Below are 23189 nucleotides of genomic sequence, written 5' to 3'. Positions count from 1 at the left end.
ATCACCAGGCTGCGCTGAAATATAGAGCTGAGTATCATCAGCATAGCAGTGAAAGCTAACACCATGACTCCTGATAATATCTCCCAGAGGTAACATGTAAAGGTTGAAAATAACGGTCCTAGCATTGAGCCTTGAGGAACTCCATATTTCACTTTTGATCGATATGATACCTCCTCATTTAATGCCACTGATAGCGGTCAGATAGATATGATTTAAACCATGCTAAGGTGCTTCCTCTAATGCCAACATAGTTTTCTAGTCTATCCAAGAGAATGTTGTGATCGATAGTATCGAATGCTGCGCTAAGATCTAATAGCACTAATAACGAGATAAAACCATGATCCGATGATAGAAGCAGGTCATTAGTAACTCTAGAGAGCAGTCTCAGTACTATGGTACGGTCTAAAACCTGATTGGAAATCCTCACAGAGGATCCTCATGAGAGGATAGCACCTGTTGACATTTTATTTTTCGTAAATTTAGTTACTATATTGAATAAATACCGGGGGTCATGTATGTTTCTTCTAAAAGAGACAAAAAATAATCAGATCTTGCAATTTTTAATGCTTTTCTGTATGACAGGATACTCTCCCGCCAGGCAATACGAAATGCTTTTAATTTAGTTTTTCTCCACCTGCGCTCCATTTTCTGGGCTGCTCTCTTCAGGGAGTCAGATTGTTTTCTTTCATCTTTTTTAGGTGCAAAGGAGCAACTGTATCTAAAGTGCTAGAAAAAAGAGAGTGCATAGTTTCTGTTACATCATCAAGTTTTTGCATCGTATTGGATGAGCTAAGGAATTGAGATAAGTCAGGAAGATTACTTAGAAAACTTTCTTTTGTGGTGGAAGTGATGGTTCTACCATACTTGTAATAAGGTGCAGAGTTTACAGGTTTAATTATACAGAGTTTGCACAAGACTAGATAGTGATCTGAAATGTCATCACTTTTCTGCAGGAAATAGGGCTACCCCCTAATAGTTGATTAAACCTGTGTCAACCAGAAGAGGTTGGTCAACCAAAATTTTATTAGTCATAGAAAAAAATCCACTGACAAAGTCGAACAGTTTGTGATGAACAGATTGTTAACAGCTAGTTTACAGTAGCACTGGACAGTGAGCAGGTCATCCAAACACTCTTATATCATTCATCGACCTATTATTATCTGAAATTTTTAAGTATTAGCAACTTTACATAGCCTATCAATCTTATATTAGCCTGAAGAAATATGCACTGTTCAAGTGTTTGTAAAAAGTAAGAGAAGCTGAGTAGCTAATTCACTGTAGGACAGATGGAAGAGCTGGTGTGCTAACTTGCTCATTAATTAGTAATTTTTGGTAATATAGGTAAGAGTAATATACCTTTCTGTCTTTCAAATCTGTAATGACTGTACGTCTGCGTACAAAAAACTGAGCACACTGGCGGAGGCGTTAGCCCTTCTGAGGCGAACCTTTGACTCAATCTCCCAAGTGTAGAGACAACTAATCTATAGGGTATTATACACTCAGGAGGCGCTGGGTGTTCTGAATGGTCAAAAATACACAACAGCGTCGGGCTTGATGTTCTTAAAGCCTGGGGCGGTAGAAGAGGGAATGTCTGAAAAACAGTGCCCCACAAGCCTGCCTGCAGTTAAGGCTGCACAGCTAGTTGGCTGAAGTTACAAATAAAATGGCAGTATAAATTGGCAAACCCCAGGAAACTCTGTAGGGCCTTATGGAAATCAGAGGTTGGCCAATCTTGTCTGGATTCATGTCATATCAATATAAATATGTAATCCAGGTAGACATATATGAATTGGTCAACTATATCTCTCAACACTTCATTGAGAAGAGCTTGGAAAACCGCAGAGGAATTTGACAACCCAAACAGCATGACCAAATATTCAAAGTGCCCCGGGTATTAAACAATTTTTCACTCATCCCCTTCTTATGCAAACCAAATGATAGGCGTTACGTAAATCCAATTAGGTGAAGAGGATGCCCTATTGCAACCCGTAGAAAGCTGAAGACCTCAACAGGAAAGGGTAGGTATTCTTTACCATGATGTTGTTCAAGATGGTAGACAATGCAAGGTCGCAGGGAGCAATCTTTCTTTGCAATGGAAAAAAAACTGTCCCTGCTAGAGAAGAAGGGCAAATGATCCCAGCTGCTAGAGGATCAGAAATATATTTCTCCATGGCCTCTCATTCTAGGGCAAGTGAGTATAACCTGCCTTTAGGTGGAGAAGTACCTGGAACTAGGTCTATAGCACAGTCATAGTGATAGTGTGGAGGAAGAGAAGCAGTTTACTGATTTACTGATCACCTGCTTCAGGGTATGGTACTCCTTGGGCACGTTTCACAGGTTCACCATCTCATCCTGCAAAGAAACACAAGAGACAGGGAAACAAGTAGACACTGTGACAATTCAATTCAATTCAATTCAATTCAAGTTTATTTGTATAGCGCTTTTTACAATGGCTATTGTTCCAAAGCAGCTTCACAAAAGCAAAATATTACATCACAAAAGCAAATCATTCCACAGACATAAGCAAGTCACCACACAACAGGATGCATTACAAAACAGCAGGATGAATTACAATGCAGAAAGTCCAAGATAGAATTAGTCCAGACAGAAGGTTGAGTTTTCCTCGTCGTCATCGCAGGAAGGTCATCTCCTCACTGGGTCCACTGGAGGCTCGGTAACTAGATGCCTCGGGATGTACATCCCGAGGTGGAGACAAAGGATAATTAGAGTAGCGGCCATTCATACTATTGGGAATCACGATGTACTGTAGCATAGGTTTATGTGAATCTTTACGAGTATGCTTTGCTAAAAGATATGTCTTTAGCCTAGACTTAAACTGAGAGAGTGTGTCTGATCCCCGAACATTTGCAGGAAGGTTATTCCAGAGTTTGGGTGCCAAATGTGAAAACGCTCGACCACCTTTAGTAGACTTTGCTATACGAGGAACTACCAGGAGCCCTGAGTTTTGAGATCTTAAAGAGCGTGACGGGTTGTAGCTTGACAGAAGGCTGGTCAGATAAATGGGGGCTAAACCATTTAGAGCCTTGTAGGTCAGTAACAGTACTTTATAATCAATACGGAAATGATAAGGCTCTAATAATAAGGCTGAATCCCAAATATTATTTTATACCCCTTTCCATAACCTTACCCCTTTATCTAACCCTTCCCCTTGTCCCTTGAAACTGTGTCAAAGGGTAAGGGAGAAAATATTTGTCTACAAATTGGGACATCACTACTACAATGTCACAAATTATCATAAGTTGTCTAGCTCCTATAATACACATACCTGCTGCTGGTGTACAATACCATTCAATACAAATTTCTTTAATGGCGTTTTTTAATGCACTGCTTACCGACACACAAACACACATTGGAGATCGCACAGCTCTCACATCCAGGTAAAGTTACAAAGAAACTTGTCAACACTGACACATTTTATTTAAATACAGACAATTTACAGTTTAAATACTAAATTGCTCCATTATATTTTTTTCTGCAACAAGAGGATAAAATCACAGTTTCTGCAGTAAACTCACTCATTGTAAAGAAAGACACGCAACTTCTCTCTTTTTCTTTCAGACCAGCAATATTTAGCAAATGTCTCTGGTGGTATTTGCCCTGATAAAACATGGAGTTATGTTGTAGCCTTATCATGCAGTGCAGTATTTAATGGTTTAATGTTAGCAAACCAGATTTTTTACATTTCTTTGAATAACATGACCACAGTTTAAACACGATTGAATATAAAATAACTAATTATTACTTTTAATTAAAATATTGTCGATAATTCAAAAATCTATGCATTTTTTAGTTAGCTCAGAGAGCCATGTTGCCGCTTTAGTCGCGTTATGTTCAAAAATCATACCCCTTCGTTTGTAGTGTAGTCTCAAAAAATCTTTGTTTAAAGGGCTATCTGGTCCTTCCCTTACCCCTCCAACTAAAAGAGAATCAAGACACCCCTACCCCTTCACATGAACACGCAAAATGGAGGGGTAAGCCAAAGGGGTATTTCACTGTTACTTTTTTTAGGGCAGTCAGTTTGCATGCAAGCTCAACTAATTAGATGCCTGACCCTTCAAGGCTTTAAAAAAACAATTTTAAAACTCACAAGCAACCAATGAAGAGCAGCAAAAATTGGTGTAATGTAGTCACTTTTCTAAGTAAAAAGCCTAGCAGCAATCTTTGGAGATTTCTAATAACAGAATTAGGTGCTTTACATAACCATGTCTGGAAGAGATAAAAGCATTTTGCCAACAGTATGACTTGCTGGGAACCTCAGTCAAGGTGGTACTGAAAAAAGTACCAGGTAGGAGGTTTCATGCATTAATGAGTGCTTAGAGATAACTAATCAATGAGTGGTTGTGGTGCAAGTGCTTTGTTAAATAAATAAGTGTTAGGGAGTACCATTTCTCATCAGTCCCCCTCCAGCACAAGAGGTGTTGAGGTAAAAATGGGTTATTTTGTTTGTATATTTCTTGAGGATTTATGGGGAATGGATGGGTTAATAGAATGTAGTAGAAGGTAGAACATGTTGAGAATTAGAATCTCTGGTAATCTTAGCTGTCCTCTAGTTAGTGGAAACTGGAGTATGACATTTAGTCTGCCTTTTCCCTATTGGTCCATGGAGTAGAAGGGCTGACAGAACATCCCTCTTTATTAAGAGCTATGATGGCTAGATAGGGAGAGAATCCAATGTTGTTTTTTGCATATCTTTCAGAAATATATAGTTTATTATGTGTGATGTAAGGCACCCTTTTTACACGCAGGCACTCCATGTGATGTCATAGGACCACTACCTGCCAATGATCATTGGTGTGTTTCACACATGCTTCAGATGCCAAATCACACCTGCATGCATTATCGTAGTGTAAATTCTGACACAGTCTATAATTTCCTTTTAAAGGAACTGAGTTATATAGCCCTAAGATGTTTTATTTCATCATAAGATGTTTGATCTGCCTGATCACATCTATTTTTTCTTGGCACCATCAGCTGTTGCTAGGTATAGTTGTGGTTTGGTTATACTATTCAGCAGAATGTCTCTTGTATTCTCATTGGTTATGTTTATGACAGCGTTCTACATGGATATATCAGATTACTTGATTTTACTTAAAGCTGCAGTCTGTAACTTTTGGTTTGCTCTAGTGGTTAATAACAAGAACTGCATGCATCCTGCGGATTTTATCTGTTTATTTTTATAAAGGCGAATCACGCAGGTACCAGGTTACTTTACAGCAGTTCCACCAGTACTAGCCTGAAAAACTTATTATAGTTGTACTGTAGTGATTCAGCATAAGCCACGGTTTGGAAAATGTATGATGTACTCGCTTATTGTGTTCATTGTGAACAGGATAAAATTACAGACTGTAGCCTTTTGAAAACTTTTTTATGCTTAATTTTTAACTTATGCTTTCTATTCATCATTTAGAGACTTCCTGTTGTCTTGTCGTGCGACTGCCATTCAGCCCTCCTTGAAACTCTCTGATTCTTTGGTTGAGTTTGGAGGCACGGCGGTGGGAGACCGGACCACTGCAGTACTGTATGTGGAAAATATTAGTGCAGCAGCCCAGCTCTTCAACTTCTCTGTTCCAGAAAACTCTGACATCACCATCACACCTACTTCAGGAAGACTTCTACCTGGAAAGGTTTACAGTCTACTTAATTTTTTTCTATTATACTGTTAGACGAGATCAGAACTTATCACATTTTGCTACAGGGAATATTTCTCATACAGTGGTTTTTTTATTGTCATATAAATATAGACAAACCCCCTAATAATTGGACTCAAAAAGACTATTAACTGATAAACCAGTTCACTGAACACTAAATTAGATAAGCACCTTACCGATTAAAAGTTTTAATAATTATATCAAGAGAAAGAATAATAAAGATATTTAATGCCTCTAATGTTGATGAAGGATGCATTTGGTTAAAAATACAATAAACAATGATATTGTGATGGCAATTCAACTGGATATCAGTGGTGTGAGAGTCAGCGTAGAGAGAAGCGGACATGCGGTTGTGAGTGAGTGCAAGTTCATGGGCCATGACAACCCCTCCCCAAGGAGCGGCTTCCAGATGCTCCAGACATAAAACAATCCAGGTGGATGGTAGACAAGAGGCGAAACAGGGGGAAGGACGGAGGGCCAGGTTCATGTTGTAGACCTCGGCACTGAGGCTTACCCAGAATGGAACAGGAACTTCTCACAGGGTGCAGCGAACAGAAAGGAGCCCACCAGAGTGGCACAGACAGAGCAGGGACCCACCAGGGGGGAGCAGATGGAGCAGGAGCCCAGCAGTGCCATGCAGAATGAGCAGGATACTTAGGCAGAATGAGAGCTGATGATTGGACACCACTGACACCTCTGGAGGTTCTGAAGCAAGTGCCACTACCTCTGGAGGTTCTAAAGAGAGTTCAGTAGCGGCTTCCTTGACAGCAACCTTGACGGACAGATTGTGATTGTATTGCTGGGCACCACAGCATCGGGAGCTGAGGTGAATGCCATCGTCTTGGGAGGTTCTGCAGTATACACCACCACCTCTGGGAAACTGAAATTCCCCCTCACCTCGGGGAATACAGTAGTATCTACCACTGTGTCAAGAGGTACCGCAGTATCAACCTCCACCTCGGGAGACATTATTGTAGTAAACGCTGGATCAGATGTCTCTGTGGTGGTGTAAAAGCCCAAATGCAACATAAAGTGCCCCTGTCATGGGAAGTACATGACACAGGGGAATCAGTTCAGAAATAGAGGAATTTGGAAGGATTGGTACTAGTTTGGGAAGACCAGCTGCTCGTACTGACATTAATGATGGATCCTCTACACTAGAAACCAGTCTGGGGTATTTAAGGACTGACCTTGAATATCCGGATGCATCGGACAGGAAGTGACAGGGCTTTAGGTGAACAAACAAGTTCCAACAAGACACTGGACAATCAGCTCTGACATGACATGTCTCTGGACAAACGGCTCTGACATTACGTGTCTCTGGATGATTGGAAGAGACTGTAGAAAGTCAGCATAGACGTGAAGGGATTCTGGCTGATCATCAATGATTTGACGTTACCTTGGCAGATCTGCTGAGATGTGATGTAATTCTGGACAATTAGCAATGACAGGACCTTGCTTGTAAAAAAAAAAATCAACAGTGACTTGACTTGTACAGATCATTGTCGACTTGACCGGAGCAGTAAAGATTTCTGAAAAATTTATTTAACTTGTGAAAATTAGCGATGACTTGACTTGGTTCATGGTGATCAACTTGATTTGGCTCATGAACTTCAGTTGGTGCCTGAAGATCTGTTGTGACTTAACTTGGCTCATGAAGATAAACTGTGGCTTAACATGACTCATGGAGATCAGCGATGATTTGATTTGACCCCTGATTGGCAGCTGTGAAATAACAGGGCACTGTGGTGTCCGCCATTTTGTCATCAGGCTCCACTCGCCTCCATCTTGTGAGTGCAAACAGGTGCATACCCCATTTCAGTCAGACACAGCATGTTCATCCTCCACAAAAGCATAATCCACAAACTGAGCAAATGATGAATGAGGACCTTCACATCTAAGCTCAGATATGAGAGGTTGATGACTGCCATCACAGAAAAATTCTATAGAATAATGTCCGGTAAATCTGAATAGTGAGCTATGACAAAAAACTCTCTGATGTAGTTTGCCAGAGATTGGGGGCCTTGCTTAAGGGCAAATAATATTCTTGCAGTGTTAATACCCAACGTGTGGCTGAGTATTTTGTAACCGAATGAGCCAGGAATGAAACGTACATATCTATCTGCAGAGCTTTATTTTGAGACAAGGTCGAAAACAGGCAAAGTTCAGACAATAGCAACCTAGTATACTGAAGGCAAAGCAAGGGAATAATACAAAACGGGCATGGTTGGTGGTCGGCAATGAACAGTATCCTGAGGGTTAGACAAATGAGGTAATACAATAATACAATTGGCTGCAGCTGTGTAATCAGTTGAACATGTAATGAGTGGAATCAGGGGTGGGTGGGGGTGTCGTCAGTCCAATGGGTGATAGAAATTGAAATACAGATATTAGTGGTGTGAGAGTCAATGTGGAGAGAAGGTGACATCTGGCGGTGAGTAAGTGGAAGTTCATGGGCCAGGTCATGACATAAAGAAACATTTCAAATGCTCTGTTATATACAGGTGCATCTAAAAAATAATAATAATTTTAAAAAAAGTTATCATTTTTGTAACTTATTTTAAAAAGTACAAATTTCATATATTCTAAATTCAATATATGGAAAATAAAACATTTTAAAAGTTCATTAAAGTAAAAAAAATCTCAAAATATTATAATATTTACATTAGACTTTCATTAAATGATCACTCCTACCTACAGTCACCCCTCTGAGATGCACCTGTGTTTTTCCTTTTGTTAATTTGTCAGCGTAGTGTATGATTTTATCATATTAATTTGATTTGATTTATTAAATTTACCCAAAAAAGTTTATAAATCAGATGTTTGAAACCAACCTAGAAAAAATAAACATGAATGGATGCTTATGGATTTTTGGTATGAAAATAGACTTTTTCCAGATTTATTCCAGCATCTATTTGTGTGCCTTCACAGAAGTGTCTGGTTCAGGTTACATTCAGCCCAACACTGTCTGATGACACCATCAACGCAGAAGCTCTTCGGCGGAGAGAGGAACTTCATACTGAAACCAGCAGCTGCCAAAATACAGAACCTGATGCCAAAGTAAGGAGCATCACAATGTCCAGTACAATCATGCCACTTCCAGAGGGGTAAAAAGTAAAATAAGTAAAAGTGTACTCAATTAAAAGTACAAAGATCTGGCCAAAAACATACCTGAGTAAAATTAAAAAGTACAACTTTAAAATGTAAAAAAGTAGAAGTACGTTGTTGTTTTTTTCTGACAGACATACAGAAGTTTGGTTAAAGGGAGAAAACAAAACAAATTGCAATGGCTCAGTTCAAACTCATCTATCTAGTGTAGAAATAACACTTAAATGACTTTCATTTATCAGATGAACACAAACTAAGATCTAAATCATCTAAAGTAAATTATCTCTCCGTTTAACATATGTATGGGACATCTAAAAATTACACTTCAAAAACTACACAAAGTGAATGTGATAGTAAGTCATACAACCCCTGTTAATGTGTCTTCTGTTTAAGTGAAACAATTGGCATAAGAAGATTACAAATACTAATGTTTTAAACTTGACTATCACGTTGACATGATTTTGTGTGGTTTTTGTCCATTTGCATTAAACAGACTTAATATCTTTGTGGAGATAGTGAATTGCTGGGTTTTTGTTAAATGTGAGAATCAAAGAATTAAACTACTTCAGTCTGTGTGCACTGAATTTATTTGATAGACGAGTTTCACAGTTTGAGTTGAATTACTGAAATGATCATTTAAATTTTTTGAGATGCGCCTGTAGTTATTAAGATTTATAAATAAATTTAAAGATACATTTTCATCATTGATTTAATTTGTCAAGCAAAAGTTATAGTCAGTTTATATAAAAAAAGGTAAATACAGTAATCAAGTGAAATTTCTCAAGCATTTTACACTCACTTCTTACACAATAAACAGCATGTTGTACAGTCACTTCCCTGCTATATTTATTCTTTTACAGAGTAATATGGAGACCTCATTGCTTTCAGTACAAGATAATGAAAGCAAAGTGATGCCTGCAGTAGACAGCCCCGTCCATTACACAAGCCCCGCTGATATCCAGGCAGGGTACGGAGGTCAAACTGTTTCATGAAACTGCCATAAGATTTGGGAGCAGCTGAAAATATAATTATACTTATATTGTTTCATTACAGCTCTTTTGAATATTTGGCTGTGAAGGCTTCACTTTTGCGCTCTTTTACTGAGCGTCACGTTACGCTATGTCATATCCTGCTTCAGCTCTCCATCAGATATAGTGCTGGAAACATCAGAGGAGCCCAGATACAGGTGATGTGAGAAGAAGATATTTAAAAGTAAAACATGTTTTTTTCTTCAAAACCTCTTCAGATGTTTAAAAGTTTAAAGTTGCTAAAGTTTTTTTTATGGTGTAGTGCTGTAAAAAGTGTATCATTACATTTTTTACCAAAACCTATGAATGTGTAAAAGTGACCTTTCATAAATGAAAAACTTGCTGAGATACGTCTTCACAGTATCAATAAAAGAAGGTTATATAGCACCCGGTGCCCCTATGTAAAACTGCCCATACACTCTCACTGGACTGCATCTCTTGGTGATCAATGCTTTTCTTAGATCATGGTGCTATAGGCTTTCCAAGTCGACCTTCTTAAAGAACCTTGACCAGAGTATAGGATTGTCTCCTGAGGTGGTTGCAGAGCTGACATTTTATGTTCCTATGTTCAAAATGTTATTGTTTTTGGAGCTGACGAGATGAGAGAGATGAGCTTTATTTAAAGGCATGATCATGAAACAAGCAAGGGTCAAACAGTGGCAAACAGGTATTTTGTGGGCAAGACACAAGAGCCATCCAATAAACAGACAGAGTCGATCAGCAGTGAACGTGATCCTGGGGCGAGGCAGCGAGGCGTAATCCAGTACATAGCAATAATCTAAGTAGGGGCAAAGAGAGTCCAGTCGTTATGATCGCTCCGTTATGTCACCATTTTATGAGTGCAAACTGGTCTGTCTGCCATTTCAGTCACGGTGTTTTTCCTCCGCGACACCCACAGTGTCAACAGAAAAAACAAAAAAAGTATAGTCCAAGAACTGAAAGAGTGATGACCGTGGACCCTCATGTCCGGTAAATCTGAATAGTGAGCGATGGCAAAAAACTCTTGGATATAGTTTTTAGTGATCATGTCCTTTGTTTAATGACAAACTAAATGGCCTGTGCTTTTTGAACAGCTGCTGGATCCTAGTGTTTAAAAGCTTTATTTAAAGGTATGGTCATGAAACAAACAAGGTTTAAATAGGTTATTGTGGGCAAGACCCAAGATCAGTCCAATAAACAAACTGGGTCGATCAGAACTAGACTAGGAACTAGACTAGACTATGAACTTAACTGAAGAAACACGGACAAGCTCTACACTGTGTCACTTGGAGAGCAATAAATGCTAGACAATACTCAGTGAATTGAGCCATAGACTGTGAAAAAACATGGATGTAGTGTCCGTGACATCACCCATAGGTTTCTAAAGAGCGATTTAAAGCTGACAAATCACCATCTTGGCATCGCGTCACCAATGCCTCACTCTGGTATAATTGAGGTAGGAGCATGCCCACTTAGCTCGACAGTGGTGATAGGAGCGCTAATCCACTTGTCACTCAATTTGCCACACCCTTAATTATGCAGAACTTTAAGGCATAATATAATTTACATGGATGAGTTATTAAAAAACTCATCAGTTGTCTTGAAGGGCAAATTAGCTGTATAGACCAAATCCATGTTTTTTTACCAGGCTGTAAAAATATTTTTTTACAAAAAAAAACATTTGAAAAAAAAATATGTAAATTTTGGGCACTTTAAAATGGCATATTGGAACCAGCCTCTTGTTGCCAGTCAATAAATTGCAGTTTTAGTAACTTTTCTTGTTTGCTCCAGGAGGAAGACTGGGAGGTTGTCGCTTGATCTGAGCAGTGGGTGTTAAATAATGTGTTATGGATCACAGCTGTGTGTGTAATCAGTGCAATGAATCCTGGGGAATGCAATCTGTGTAGTGTGAGAGTGGTGGTGGATAATCACCTCTTGGAAGCTCATAGACCACATTCGTGACAGTTATATGTAAAACATTTATTTTACAGTATTATTCAGTTATAGCTATGTGAATAAAAATAAAAAGTACACAAAGTATCATAACATTTATTGTCAAATTTTGAGGCAGGCACCATTAAAAGTAAGAGATTGCAATGCTGGTGCAGATGTCAGGTTGAAGGTTTGAGACTGTTTGTTCATTAAATCAGTGTTGTCAACAAATTTTGTCATGACACAATGTTGTGTAATGAATCAATTGGATTAAAAATGTTCCAAAGACTAATGAACCATCTACACCTTACGGAGCCGCTGCATTTGAGATGGGAAATAGCAAACATTCTTATTGTAGTATGTTGGAGTAATGTCACAGTCAAGAGCTCACTGAACTCAAAATTGTTGTGCAGCCCACATGAGATGCTCCATCTGGAGTTACGCTGCCCAGCGGTCAGACCAGCATTACTGCTCATCTCTGACAGTGGACACAACACCATACACTTTAATCAGGTGGCAGTAGGTAAGTGTTTTTGACTATCTACATAACTGTTGTTGTTATTTCTAGTTTCTACTTTCTTGTTCACTTACAATTTTTTATTCTTGTAGGTCAAAAAGTGTTGAAAAAGTTGATAATCCAGAACATTTCTTCAGAGACTGTAAAGGTATCTTAACACTTACCTTATCACCATTTTATTATATTATGCATGCCCATTGATACAGCAGCATATTTATGTACTAGCAGAAGCATGCACATGTATGCACATGGTTTGTATCATTCATCTTTTTCTCTCAAACTTGTGGCTGCCATCTAATAATTTGGGTCAATGTTTGCTGTACGTTTTGTAACTCCCCTAGCTAAACCTGTATTGATCTGCTACAAGTAATTTCAAGAAAACAACCTTCACACAATATATGTAAAGATAAACCCCTATTGGCATGGAACAAACCCTAGCCATGGGAATTACTGCAGTAATATATTGAACTACAAAAATTATAATTCAAACAAATGTACAGCTAAAATACAAGTATCATCATTTCTGCTGTTATCCTGTAGAATTTTATTTTCAGTGTATTTACTGTAAAAAAACAAAAGGGAGAAATATCTTAAATGTCTTAACCTGACTTTTAGCTGACATCATCATTGCTGGATGTGACCGGGCCATTTTCTGTGCTGAATGCCATGCGCTCCATCGATCCTGAGGATACACACATGATCCTGATTGCATTTACACCCTCTCTGGACAAGAAGGTAAGCACTGCTGCCATGCTTCACTGTTAGACAGTTACTGCCTCTCATATACAGATAGCAAAGGATCCTCTTCAGGAACTCGAGCTGCGTCTAAACGCTTATGGGGACACATTCAGCATGACCAGGCTCTGAATCACATGTGTAATCAATCCAATGGAAGGACAAGACATCATAGACGGGCAACATTATTGTTCCAGGAAGCATGAAAGCATGTGATCTACAACCATATCACATCTTGTTTGGTGCTGTCGGTCTTTTATCATGCTTTATTTTATGAGCTAGTGAAGACAACTTATGGCGAGAACGGGCAGCATCTCAGGCTGCATGTCATTCTCCTCTCATGTTATATTACATGTGGGGATACATGTAGTGTATCGAGAGCAGCGCACACAGATCTCGATGTGGATCACATATGGATATGGGATGGGTTGGTGGGTTTCTCCACCTGCCTTTCCTAGATTCAGCATGTTCTCCTGAAGTTCAAGAATCGGTGCTGTGGTTTCTCCCCCTTGAGTAAGAGCTTGCTGCTGTGGCTGTGAACTTTTCTTCCTGAGGGAGGAAAAGACTTGCGTGTCAATCAGTGTTATGGTTTGCTCTATCATACTTGTAACAAGTTCCAGAATTTACGGTTTTAGCTATATTATCATTATCAGCATGGAAATTAAAATCGCCAACAATTAAGGAAAGCCTGGAAAATAAACATTTTGCTTTATTGATCATATTATAGCCTACATTATTTCTGTATATATATTAAAGCCTAAGTGACTTTTGCTCTCAAAAAGCTGTTTTATATGCCTATGAGTAGCATTTTTAACCATGCAATAAACTAATAAATTAAATACATAAAATTAATAATAACTTAAAAAAAATCTATGGATCACCTCCTTCGACTCGAGGACCATATGAGACTGTTCCTCCTTATAGCCAACACCAAGTACAAAGATGGTCCTCGGGGGGGAATTCGCTGACTTCGTGGAGTGCCACTCCGGACCCAGTGCCCAGCTCACCATCTCCTCACTATGTGGAGCACATGTTCGAGCCCACCGCTGACAAAGGAGTGGAGCCGCTGCGACCGATGAGCGATAGAGCTGAGGATTGCCTCTGACATCAGATCAGGTGCGAGAGCTGGCAACAGAGCACCACAGACTCCAAGAGCACGGAATGGAGCTCCTGACTGAGGGTGAGCAGACAAGATGATGAAAAGGATATAATTGACTAGGTAACTGAACTAGAGTTAAATCCTGCCCCTTTCCTGCCTTCTTCATCTCCATTGGTCCCGTCCAGCTCTTCTTCATCCCGCTGGTCCTGTCGCTGCCCATCCAGCCCAGAAGGGGCTCCTGATATGCCAGTTCCTCAAGAGCGCCCTCTAGAGCCAGCACCTCATGGGCACCCTCCAGTACCTTAAGAATGCTCTCCACTGCCTGCTCCTCAAGAGTGCCCTCAAGTGTTAAGCCCAGAGGAGATTAAAAAAAAAAAATCCCGTCCTCCCATCCATTCCTGTCTTCTCCACTGCTGGCTCCTGTCAGCCCCTCTGCTCACCCTCAGGCCACCATCTGTGTGTTGGATTTGCCACGTGCCTGTCAGTCTCAATCAGCGTCGTGGCTGAAGGATCGCCTGACTCTTCCTCCTGCCTTCGAGTCCCGGACTCTGCATCGGCCCTTCGACCTGTCAACTCCATAATGGCTCCTAGCTCCCTCCGCTCCACCATGGTGCATTGTTGACCATCCCCACCTCGGGACTCCACTCCTCCAGCTAATATATTTGTGAGGATACTACCTTTTCTAGTTATCTTTGACAGAAAAGGGAGATTAGAGATTTAATTTACTAAGTCTTTGGGATCAAGATGTGGTTTCTTAATAAAAGGCTTAACTACAGCCAGTTTGAAGGTTTTGGGAACATATCCTAATGACAATGATGAATTGGTCAAAATAGGATCTATGACTTTGTGAAGCAAATCTATTAATAGTTTAGATGGAATAGGGTCTAATAGGGTCTCATGCTGGTTTAGATGATTTAACAAGTTTTCCTCTTCCTCTCCTATAATAGAGAATGAGTGTAATTTTTCCTCAGGGGATCTATAGCTCACCAACTGATGTGAAACTGTAGCTGACGGCTGCATAGTTACAATTTTATCTGTGATAGTATCAATCTTAGAAGTAAAGTAATTCATGAAATCATTACTGCTGTACTCTTGGGGAATGTTAGCAACATAGTTTCTGTTATATCAAGTTTTTGTGTTGTATTGGAAGTCAGGAAGATTACTCAGAAAGCATTCTTTTGTGGTGGAAGTGATGGTTCTACCATACTTGTAATAAGGTGCAGAGTTTACAGGTTTAACTATACAGAGTTCACACAAGACTAGATAGTGATCTGAAATATCATCACTTTACTGCAGAATTTCAACCATATTAACATCCATTCCATGTGACAGTATGTTCACGTCTACAGACTTCAGACAGTTCACTTTTTCTCTCAATAAATGAAAGACATTTTCTCTTAATTCAGCAAACAACTCTCATACTCTCGTTTTGCAGTAAACTCTCACACTATGAACACACACCTGTGACTAATCTGTCTGACTCCTCCCCTATTTGCTGCATTGCATTGTGGGTCTTGTAGTTTGTTTCCGTCTCAAATTATTCAGAGCGGCATATCGACGATGACTCTCACAAATTTACTCTTAATAAAAAATACAGCCATATTTGAAAAAAATTATTATTTGATATGAGATACTGTCATTTAAATAAGAGTTTTGGCACACGTGACTGAGTGACATGACTATGATATGATAAATTGGACGAGAGCATTTGTTTCTTATAAAAGCATAAAAACTAAATAGTTGTTTTTGGTCATAATAGTAAAAGATCATTCACATTGCTACTATAAGGCTATATTCAGCAACTTGAAATGTGGAATTGAAATAACCTGTCAAATTGAAAATAAAATATAAATGGAAATATGCATGAATGACCAATTTTGCATCACTGTTTATTGCTTTTCAAACTAATTAAATCATAATGCTGATTTTGTTTAGCATCAGCAATGCATGCAGAAAGCACAGTAAAGTGTCCATTTACAAATATTGAAAATGAGTTTTGATTAAATTTTACAAAATATTTGTTTGAAATGTATTTTAAACCAGTTTACACCTAACTAATTGTGCATAATTTGAGCACATGTCTTACTAATGTCACGGCTGGTGCTAGGAAAATGCACAACGAGAAATGATAAGGAGAATAATCCATTTAATAAACATCCAAGAATCAAACAGTCCAAGGTAGTATAAGGCAGATACACCAGAAGACACTCGGATTAAAGAAATGACTTTTTACTATAAGAGGCAAAATATCTGCTCTTAAATCTGAAACCCAGGCAGCTACAGACGTGGACAAAATTGTTGGTACCCTTTGGTCAATGAAAGAAAAACTCACAATGGTCACAGAAATAACTTTAATCTGACAAAAGTAATAATAAATAAAATTCTATAAATGTTAACCAATGAAAGTCAGACATTGTTTTTCAACCATGCTTCAACAGAATTATTAAAAAAATAAACTCCTGAAACAGACCTGGACAAAAATGATGGTACCCCTAACTTAATATTTTGTTGCGCAACCTTTTAAGGCAATCATTGCAATCAAACGCTTCCTGTAACTGTCAATGAGACTTCTGCACCTCTCAGCAGGTATTTTGGCCCTCCTCATGAGCAAACTGCTCCAGTTGTGTCCGGTTTGAAGGGTGCCTTTTCCAGACTGCATGTTTCAGCTCCTTCCAAAGATGCTCAATAGGATTGAGGTCAGGGCTCATAGAAGGCCACTTTACAATAGTCCAATTTTTTCCTCTTAGCCATTCTTGGGTGTTTTTAGAGGTGTGTTTTGGGTCATTGTCCTGTTGCAAGACCCATGACCTGCGACTGAGACCAAGCTTTCTGACACTGGCTAGTACATTTCTCTCTAGAATTCCTTGATAGTCTTGAGATTTCATTGTACCCTGCACAGATTCAAGACACCCTGTGCCAGACGCAGCAAAGCAGCCCCAGAACATAACAGAGCCTCCTCCATGTTTCACAGTAGGGACAGTGTTCTTTTCTTGATATGCTTCATTTTTCGTCTGTGAACATACAGCTGATGTGCCTTGGCAAAAACTTCGATTTTTGTCTCATCTGTCCACAGGACATTCTCCCAGAAGCTTTGTGGCTTGTCAACATGTAGTTTGGCATATTCCAGTCTTGCTTTTTTATGATTCGTTTTCAACAATGGTGTCCTCCTTGGTCGTCTCCCATGTAGTCCACTTTGGCTCAAACAACGACGGATGGTGCGATCTGACACTGATGTTCCTTGAGCATGAAGTTCACCTTGAATCTCTTTAGAAGTCTTTCTAGGCTCTTTTGTTACCATTCGGATTATCCGTCTCTTAGATTTGTCATCAATTTTCCTCCTGCGGCCACGTCCAGGAGGTTGGCTACAGTCCCATGGATCTTAAACTTCTGAATAATATGTGCAACTGTAGTCACAGGAACATCTAGTTGCTTGGAGATGGTCTTATAGCCTTTACCTTTAACATGCTTGTCTATAATTTTCTTTCTGATCTCTTGAGACAACTCTTTCCTTTGCTTCCTCTGGTCCATGTCGAGTGTGGTACACACCATATCACCAAACAACACAGTGATTACCTGGAGCCATATATAGGCCCAATGGCTGATTACAAGGTTGTAGACACCTGTGATGCTAATTAGTGGACACACCTTGAATTAACATGTCCCTTTGGTCACATTATTTTCAGTGTTTTCTAGGGGTACCATCATTTTTGTCCATGCCTGTTTATGTGAGTTTATTTTTTTAAATAATTCTGTTGAAGCATGGTTGAAAACAATGTCTGACTTTCATTGGTTAACATTTATAGAATTTTTATTTATTATTACTTTTGTCAGATAACAGTTATTTCTGTGACCATTGTGACTTTTTCTTTCATTGACCAAAGGGTACCAACAATTTTGTCCACGTCTGTATCTTGCAAACTATGACAGCACAACATGGTTCTACTCTCGCCGATCTAGAACAGTCGGCCACACATTCTTCGGATGCTATATCTTTCAGTCAGAGGTGAAATGTCTAAGCTCAGAAGTGAATGCTCTGGCAGATAAGTGCATGGATCTGGAGAGACAATATAGAAGACAAAATGTGCTGATTGCTGAGCGGGACAAGGAGATTAATACATTTGTTTCTGAGCTTTTGAAAGAGTTGCTGTATATAGATGAATACCCCTCTTGTAGATCGTACACAGAGAGCATTGCATATGCACCCGAATGACACCAACCTGCCATGATCACTCATAGTGTGACTCCACTATTTTCAGGACATGACAGCTATCCTCAGGAAAGCTGAGGAATATCAGGACCTGATCCGTAATGACTAATAGATCTGTATATTTCTGGATTTTACTCCCCAAATAGCAAAGCAAACAGCATTCAATAGAGCAAGAGAATTACTGCATGATAAACTAGGGTTGCGTTATGGGACATTATTCCTAGCAAAGTTGAGTACCTTTCAGTGCCACAGAAACTTGTTCAATGATGCGAGAAAGGCCAAAGAGTTCGCCGAGCTGCACTTTGGCACTGGACGAAAGGATGCTGACTGAAGTAGTTGATATTAACAGTGGTACTCTGGGTAATAAATAACAGGACAATTGTTAAATGATCTGGTTTTAGGGACAGTCTTTTTTATTTTTCTCATTTTAGAGGTATGTGCTTCCCCACAGAGATTACTTCCTTGGTGGTGTGTATATGTCACGCTCCAGTCAAGGAAGTAAACAGAGTCACTGTAATGGAAAAGGGGTTCTTTAATGAACAACAAAAAGGTGGCGTACAGCTTCAAACTTTAACAAAAGAACACAGTAACGTCCAAGTTCTTTCCTTTATCTGGATATCACTCTTCTCGATCTCCTACATCATAGTTGTGCTCCGCCGGGGACAGTTTCCTGGAGAAGTAGGTGCAAGGATGGAGTACTGGAGGTTCACCCGTCCGTTGGAATAGGATGGCGCCGACCCTAGAGTCGCCGCGTCTACCTCCACCACGAACGGCTGGTTCGGGTCTGGATGGGATAGGGTCGGAACGGAGCAGAAGGCGGACTTCAGACGAGAGAAAGTGGTCTCAGCCTGCGGGTTCCATCGGAGGACCCTGGGATGGTGACGGAGTAGAAAAGTGAGCGGGGCGGAAATTTGGCTGTATTGGTTGATGAAACGACGGTTGAAGTTGGCGAATCCCAGGAATTTTTGGAGTTGTTTCACGGAGGTAGGTGTGGGCCAGTGGTGTACTGAACCCACTTTCTTTGGGTCCATGCGAACCCCTGAGGGTGAGATGATGTAGCCTAGGAAGTGAATTGTAGTTTTGTGGAACTCTCATTTCTCAGCCTTTAGGTAGAGGTGGTGATGGCGAAGGCGTTGGAGGACCTGTTGGACATGATGTTGATGGTCGGATAGGTTGTGCGAGTATATGAGAATGTCGTCGATATATATGATGACTAACGGTTGAGCATGTCTCGGAAAATCTCATTCATGAAGTTTTGAAAGATGGAAGGAGAGTTGAAGAGTCCATACGGCATTACCCGGTATTCATAGTGGCGGCCGGTGTGAGGGCGGTTTTCCATTCATCCCCTTCGTATGCGAATCAGATTGTAGCGCTCCTCAAGTCTAGTTTGGTGAAGATTTGCGCCGCGTGAGCTCCTCTAGGCGGCTGGTACTAGGGGTAACGGATAGCCAAACTTTATTGTGTGTTCATTGAGCTTACGGTAGTCAATACAGGGCCTCCTTAATGTACTCCTCCATGGCCTCTCTCTCCGGGACCGAGAGGGGATAGACTCTGCCCTTGGGCAGTTGGGCTCCAGGTAGCAGGTCGATAGCACAATCCCACGGGCGGTGAGGAGGAAGATGAGTGGCGCTGGTTTTGCTGAACACATCGGCATAAGGGTGATATTCGGCTGGAATGGGAGTGACGGGTTGACGGTCAGGGCTTTCGTGGACTGGCACAGCAAGGGTCGAGATGGGGCCTTGATGACAGGGGATAGGCATGCTTGGTGACATCTTTGGCTCCATTGAACGACCTCGCCCGTCCTCCAGCTGATGATAGGCTGATGTAGTTCAAGCCAGGGTCGTCCCAGAACCACATCGACTATTGACTCCTCCAAGACCAGAAGCGTGATGGTTTCAGAGTGGAGACTGCCGATCTGGAGGGATAGTAGTGGAGTTTTATGGTGCACCATACCGTTGGTGAGTGTTTTCCCCTGTATGGTAGTGATCTTGTACTATGTCTGGTTTCGAAGACGAGGGATATGGAGGCTGGCCAGACTGTGGGAAGAGATGAAATTTCCAGCAGCTCCCGAATCCACCAGGACATTCACTGGGAAGAGTTGGTTCTCATATTGTAGGTTAGCATGTATATGTGGTATTGGAGAGACAGAGGGTAGAAGGGTGGTAGTACTCACCAGTGTCAGAATAGCGGGGTTGAGTCCTTGGCGAAACACAGAGAGGAGGGCGGTGTCGTTCCACCCGCTGCGGATGGCCAGTGTGCGGAAGCGGAGGATGTATTCGTTGATCAGTGTGTCTTCCTGCCGAAGTTGGAGGAGCTCGTCATGGACGGTGATGCTCGTGGCCAGTTGGCCGAATACCTCTCGGAAGTGTCCTACGAAATTTTCGAGGGAGCTCACTCTGGGACTGTTTGCCGTCCAAAGAGCCTCCGCCCATTGCAATGCCCTACCAGTCAGGAGGGAGATGATAAAGGCGACTTTGCCCTTTTCCGTGGTGAAGAGGTGCAGGTGCATCTCCAGGTACAATGAACATTGTAACAAGAAGCCCGCGCATGAGGCGTATTCCCCGGTGAATGTGGCTGGGCGTGCTATCGGGCTAGCCAGTCGAGTTGCAGCGGGATGGAATCATGTAGCGCCTGAATGATGGCGTGAAGGGATTCCAGAGGGGAGCTCTCCAGGGCTTCCATCTCCTATTCCCTTCTTCTCTTTCTCTAGGGCGATCCTTCTGTCACGCTCCGGTCAAGGAAGTAAACAGAGTCACTGTAATGGAAAAGGGTTCTTTAATGAACAACAAAAAGGTGGCGTACAGCTTCAAACTTTAACAAAAGAACACAGGAACGTCCAAGTTCTTTCCTTTATCTGGATATCACTCTCCAGGGGAATTCCAACGGGAAGAGCAGACAGGTTGACGGGAAGACGGCCGGAGTACTGGGTTGGTAACCTCAAGGATCGCCGTTGTGGAAGTGGTGAGTGTGGTTTATGAAGGGTGGTTGCTGAGTGGTTGCAGGTGTTGCTGATTAGTACTCGGGTGATTGGGATTGTGTCCATGTGGTGAGTTCGGTGGAAGGTGGAAGTGATGACATGACAGTATAACAGATAGCGGCAAATGCACTTTCACTTGCATTGCTGGGTCAGAGTGTATATCTATGTAAATATTCATTTTCATATTGTGCAGTGCTTTCATGGTACATATCATTTTACTGCAGCTTTACAGAAAATGCATGTATATTACAATACTAAATTAATGCTTGAACACTAGTCACTACATGCCATTATTACTGATGTAATTCATTTTAAAATGTGTTCTTAGTTTGATCAGGTTTGTTGCTATTGAACAGTGCTGGAAAACATTACAATGCTCTGAGTCATATTTGTGGCCACAAATAAACAAGATAAAAGCAATTCAATGCAGACTACCATGTTTTGCATAAACCTGTAATAGTTTGTTTAAGATAAAAGTATAGCCAATATATATGTGGGTATGTATGTTTTTATGCACATTTACTGTAAACACACATACAGTAGTACTCGTCAAAAATGTGAGCACTATTACTATTTTTTATTTTTTTGCTATGCTCATCAATCCAGTATTTAATTTGCCAAAAATAAAAACAGTAATTAAAAACAGTGAAATATTTTTATGATTTCTATTTTAAAATGTAACTGATTTCTGTAATCAAATCTGAATTTCCGGCATCATTACTATCATTATTCTACTGTTCAAAAGTATGGGGTCAGTATAACTGATATAAAAAGTTGTAGTTAAGGAAATATGTATATTTTCAAAATCTCAGCAATTGATTCAGTCCATCAATCTCATATAAAATATCACAGGATCCAGAAAAACATTAAGCAGCTTAATTGTTTCCAACACTGACAATAACCAAATATCAAATCAGCATGTTAGTATGACTCTTGAAAGATCATGTGACTGGTTTAAAGACTGGTGAACATTTAGCATTGTGAAGGCCTATTTGAGGTTTAATGAGCATACAATCTTTCTGTACACGAGAGACATCTTTCAAAAACATTTAAAATAGCAGTGTGTCTCTAATATAACTCTAATACTAATAGTAATGTAACCAGTAATGCATATAAAAAGACATTCTCTAGCTAAATGTATTAATCAATATAAAAAGCAGCACTCAGTATCTGGCCTGGCCATAAGCAGCTTGAAGTCCTCAAACACATCTGGGTGTTCATGCGGTCACATGTGGTTTGGCTCTGCAGGACGATCAGCTGTCCTTCCTAACTCCCTGAAGCACTGGCTTATGTGTATTGCATTACAGATGATGGCTTTCCCAAAGACAAAAGTAGAACGCTATTATTTGTTAACTTTTGTGAACTACTGCAGTAAACTGTTACACTATACAGCATTCAAGCTTACTGTATACATCTCTATTATGGGTTACGTTACTCACTGAACTTATCTGCTGACAAGATAGCTGTAGGCAACTAATGTTTTACATAGTGCTTTTAACAATAGAGATTGTGTCAAAACACTTAACAGTATTTAACTGGAGAATACAGTGTCAGTAATGAGGAGATTAAACACTCTTTCAGTTAAAGGTATTTTATTTTTTAATCTAGAGACATCATTGTTTAGCTCAGTTTAGTTTAAATAATATCTGTGCAGTCAAATTGACAATAATCCCTAGAAATGAAGTGTCCCCAGTTGAGACAGCGGCAAGAAACCAATGGAGAAAACAGTGGTGGATCATCAGGGCCAGCAAAGCCTTCTCTGCTCACCTAAATATTATCAGAATGCCTCAATTAGATTTACTTTATTTTTCCATGAATGTTATTAATATTAATAATGAAATGATCTCAAATAATCTATTATCTTTGTTTCATAGCTTTTCTCTTGGTTACACTGCTTCCACTAGTGTATGTCTATAGTAGAGATAAAAATATGATTTA

At 40.1% G+C, this 23189-nt stretch overlaps 1 protein-coding gene across 1 annotated transcript in view; it reads left to right on the top strand.

Moving 5' to 3' along the window:
• LOC122334167 (cilia- and flagella-associated protein 74-like) overlaps nucleotides 1-23189 on the top strand; it is a 55409-nt gene that overhangs the window by 24745 nt on the left and 7475 nt on the right. Inside the window, 8 exon segments of the mRNA XM_043232019.1 lie at nucleotides 5429-5645; nucleotides 8601-8729; nucleotides 9638-9744; nucleotides 9831-9891; nucleotides 9893-9963; nucleotides 12130-12239; nucleotides 12326-12381; nucleotides 12849-12968. Of these exon segments, the coding sequence (XP_043087954.1) occupies nucleotides 5429-5645; nucleotides 8601-8729; nucleotides 9638-9744; nucleotides 9831-9891; nucleotides 9893-9963; nucleotides 12130-12239; nucleotides 12326-12381; nucleotides 12849-12968 (871 nt within the window).

Source organism: Puntigrus tetrazona, unplaced genomic scaffold, assembly GCF_018831695.1.
Source record: "Puntigrus tetrazona isolate hp1 unplaced genomic scaffold, ASM1883169v1 S000000494, whole genome shotgun sequence".
NCBI classification, from domain to species: Eukaryota; Metazoa; Chordata; class Actinopteri; order Cypriniformes; family Cyprinidae; genus Puntigrus; species Puntigrus tetrazona.
Note: the sequence above shows the minus strand (reverse complement) of the source record. Positions and strands in the feature narration are given on the sequence as shown.